At 32.5% G+C, this 4,613-nt stretch overlaps 1 protein-coding gene across 1 annotated transcript in view; it reads left to right on the top strand.

The window, feature by feature from the left end:
• LOC111089325 overlaps nucleotides 1-4,613 on the top strand; it is a gene marked incomplete at its 3' end in the record, with an annotated part of 51,959 nt that overhangs the window by 29,969 nt on the left and 17,377 nt on the right. The window contains exon 2 of the mRNA XM_022401609.1: nucleotides 2,622-3,010. Within this exon, the coding sequence (XP_022257317.1) occupies nucleotides 2,622-3,010 (389 nt within the window). The remainder of the gene's footprint in view (nucleotides 1-2,621; nucleotides 3,011-4,613) is intronic.

Here is a 4,613-nt window from a genome sequence, read left to right as displayed (position 1 = left end):
CATGTATAAAAGGGAATGACATTTACTCTAATTGTGTCACAAGAACTAGTAGAACATGTATAAAAAGGAATGACATTTACTCTAATTGTGTCACAAGAACTAGTAGCGACATGTATAAAAAGTAGGAACAAGTTTGCTCCAATTGTGTCATAATAATTAACAGCGACATGAATAAAAAGGAATGACATTTACTCTAATTGTGTCACAAGAACTAGTAGCACATGTATAAAAAGTAGGAACAAGTTTGCTCCAATTGTGTCATAATAATTAACAGCGACATGAATAAAAAGGAATGACATTTACTCTAATTGTATCACAAGAACTAGTAGCAACATGTATAAAAAGTAGGGACAAGTTCGCTCCAATTGTGTCATAATAATTAACAGCGACATGAATAAAAAGGAATGACATTTACTCTAATTGTGTCACAAGAACTAGTAGCAAAATTTATAAAAATGAAGAGCTAAGTCTGCCCAGTTGTATTACAGAAATTAGTAGCAACACGAATAAAAAGAAGAGGGCCAAGTTTGTATTTTGTTCAATTTGACTATTTAATATTACGTATATTCATAACTTTGTTTGTTTTTTGGACGTATCAAATCTTTATATGGCTGGTCCATGTATTCTAATTTTGATGCTTTCCACGTGTAAATTGTTTTGGTGACATATTTTTCTTTTAAATGTGTTTTTTTAATGAAACTTGTTTAAGAAGATTATAATAAACATGCTGATGTAGGATATATGAGACTAATGTGAGATCTGGAATATTACACTGTACAATGCTAATGTGTGGTATAGCAGACAATAGTCGACATTCTAATGTAGGATATATAACACTATAATAAAGATACTAATGTATGATATATGAGACTATAGTGGAAAGCTAATGTGCGTTATATAAGACTCTAGAAGACATGTCAATGTGGGATGTAGACGAATATAGTGAAGATGCACATATATGACATAAAAGACTATAGTGGACACGCTGATATGAGATACAGAAATCTATATTGATCATGCTAATGTGGGATATAGAAGACTACAGGAAACATACTAATATGGGATATGTAAGACTATAGCGGACTTGCGTAATTCAGTGAGATATAGACATATTTTCCCTAATTGAATCACTCGTCTGTCCAGGTGAATTTTGTGTAAAGCAAACTCCTTAACCCCCAGGTCAGCATGAAGAGCAGCTTCAGACTCATGTGAAGCATGAAACTTAGAGTGAAACACAATATAAAACGTCGTGATGAGCGATTAAACGTTTTATTCATTTGTCACCCATGCAATGGTAACTGAATAATTGTTTTTATATATTTAGACTGATTCCGTGATCGTGAAGGTTTATTCTAATCGTTAAGAAAGATTTCTCGAGTTACGTATAGTTTCGGTTTCATTTGTTTGAAAGTGTACACGAAATATTCATGACTTGTAGTCATCTTACACCAACTAACGAGATTGTAATGCTGATACAACTTATTTCTAGAGTCAAAAACTTCGTCCCAATGTGACGTCCAATTCATAACTTTCATATATTTTTCAATAACACCAATTTTACCCTATACTTTGGTCGACCTTTCCTGTATGTTTAAGTTGTATCAAAAGGAACTACTCACACTAAAAAGCGTTTCAAGAATTTTTGATGTAAACTTTCAATTTTCATTTATATATTTATTTTACTATTAACAGCACTTAATTTATAAACGACAATATATATATACCGTTTCTTTCAAATGTTTTCAGGGATTGCACCACTTTTGACAACAACTTCTTCCTTTAAGCTGCCATTCTGCAACACTGTTAATAACAACTCCTTCCTTTAAACTACCATTCTATACCAATGTTAATATCAACTCCTTCCTTTAAACTAATATTCTACACCAATGTTAACAACAACTCCTTTCCTTAAACTACCATTCTACACCAACGTTAATAACAACTCCTTCCTTTAAACTACCATTCTACACCAATGTTAACAACAACTCCTTTCCTTAAACTACCATTCTATACCAATGTTCACAACAACTCCTTTCCTTAAACTACCATTCTACACCAATGTTAACAACAACTCCTTTCCTTAAACTACCATTCTTGATAACAACTCCTTTCCTTAAACTACCATTCTATACCAATGTTAATATCAACTCTTTCCTTTAAACTACCATTCTACACCAATGTTAACAACAACTCCTTTCCTTAAACTACCATTCTACACCAATGTTAATAACAACTCCTTTCCTTAAACTACCATTCTACACCAACGTTAATAACAACTCCTTCCTTTAAACTACCATTCTATACCAATGTTAATATCAACTCCTTCCTTTAAACTACCATTCTACACCAACGTTGATAACAACTCCTTTCCTTAAACTACCATTCTACACCAATGTTAATAACAACTCCTTCCTTTAAACTACCATTCTACACCAATGTTAATAACAACTCCTTCCTTTAAACTACCATTCTACACCAATGTTAACAACAACTCCTTTCCTTAAACTACCATTCTACACCAACGTTAGTAACACCATCTTCCATAAGACTTGTGATATATTTGTTGTTGATTTATTTCAAGTTATTGTTAAGATTATTTTAACCATTTCTGTTCTGTTTAGTTAATACATGAAAGCAGTATGGGAACAGACAAACAGTGCAACCATCACTCAAACTGTGTGTCTACCATAGAATCCAACCAGTTGTCTTCCGAGTGTTCCAATCGAATGACAGTGGCTATGTCTTCAAAGCAACCGGAGAACAAGAGTGTTGACGGTTATGATAACAATGGCATTGCAATCCGAGTTGATCCAATTGACGACAATATCTTAACCATCACAAGTGCCCAGAGTTTTTTTTCAACAGGCACTCCTGGTATCTGTAGAAGACAGGTCACTCTTCGAGATCGACAACAAGATCTTCTGCAGGCCGACAGTGTTTCTTGTTCTCACTTAATGGATGCAACGATGGACATTAGTTCATCGAGGAAAATGGAAATTTCACACACGAAGTACGTCATTATCCTGAACGTTTTAGTAAAGTCACGGTTCAATGTTTAACTCAAAATTATTCACACCTCTATATGACAATCCCCAAAAACATTCACACCTTTATATGACAAGCCCCCATAAACTTTAATAGCTTTTTATGACACGCCCCCAAACATTTTAATAGCTTTTTATGACAAGCACCCAAAAACTTTAATAGCTTTTTTATGACACGCCCCCAAAAACTTTAATAGCTTTTTATGACACGCCACCAAATATTTTAATAGCTTTTGTATGACAAGCCCCCAAAAACTTTAACAGATTTTTTATGGCACGCCCTCAAACACTTTAATAGCTTTTTATGACACGCCACCAAATATTTTAATAGCTTTTGTATGACAAGCCCCCAAAAACTTTAACAGCTTTTTTATGACAAGCATACAAAAACTTTAATAGTTCTTTTATGAGAAGCCCTGAGAAGTAACCATCATATCTTTATATGACAAGTGCTAAGAACGTAACCTTCATATCTTTATATGACAAGTCTGGAAAACTTCACATCTATATTACGTACATGTTGATTACTGGCCAATGAAAATTGAACACTTCACACTCAAAACAGTAACTTAATCTTTCATATCGTGTCTGTGGTTCCTGTTTTTTTAAAACATGTTATCTTGACCCTTCATGTTGTGGTTTACTAAAACATGTTATTTAACCCTTCATGTTGTGGTTTACTAAAACATGTTATTTTAACCCTTCATGTTGTGGTTTATTAAAACATGTTATTTTAACCTTTTATGTTGTGGTATATTAAAACATGTTATATTAACCCTTCATGTTGTGGTAAATTAAAACATGTTATATTAACCCTTCATGTTGTGGTTTACTAAAACATGTTATTTTAACCCTTCATGTTGTGGTTTATTAAAACATGTTATTTTAACCTTTTATGTTGTGGTATATTAAAACATGTTATATTAACCCTTCATGTTGTGGTATATTAAGACATGTTATATTAACCCTTCATGTTGTGGTATATTAAGACATGTTATATTAACCCTTCATGTTGTGGTTTACTAAAACATGTTATTTTAACCCTTCATGTTGTGGTTTATTAAAACATGTTATTTTAACCTTTTATGTTGTGGTATATTAAAACATGTTATATTAACCCTTCATGTTGTGGTAAATTAAAACATGTTATATTAACCCTTCATGTTGTGGTTTACTAAAACATGTTATTTTAACCCTTCATGTTGTGGTTTATTAAAACATGTTATTTTAACCTTTTATGTTGTGGTATATTAAAACATGTTATTTTAACCCTTCATGTTGTGGTTTATTAAAACATGTTATTTTAACCTTTTATGTTGTGGTATATTAAAACATGTTATATTAACCCTTCATGTTGTAGTTTCCAGTTCTTAAGACAAGTGATAGTTGGAGCCTCGCGCTTTTACAGTCACCGTTATTGAGCAAGAAATAATATTTGGAATTAAAATGTGTTCATTATTTTTGTCTCACACAAAAGTACAGTGCTTGTTTGTTTGGTTTGAATATCACGCAAAGCTACACGAGGGCTATCTGCGCTAGCCGTCCCTAATTTAGCAGTGTAAGACTAGA

Source organism: Limulus polyphemus, unplaced genomic scaffold, assembly GCF_000517525.1.
Source record: "Limulus polyphemus unplaced genomic scaffold, Limulus_polyphemus-2.1.2 Scaffold5893, whole genome shotgun sequence".
In the NCBI taxonomy this organism is placed as follows: domain Eukaryota; kingdom Metazoa; phylum Arthropoda; class Merostomata; order Xiphosura; family Limulidae; genus Limulus; species Limulus polyphemus.
The sequence above is the reverse complement of the archived record's forward strand: the minus strand, read 5'-3'. Positions and strand labels throughout refer to the sequence as shown.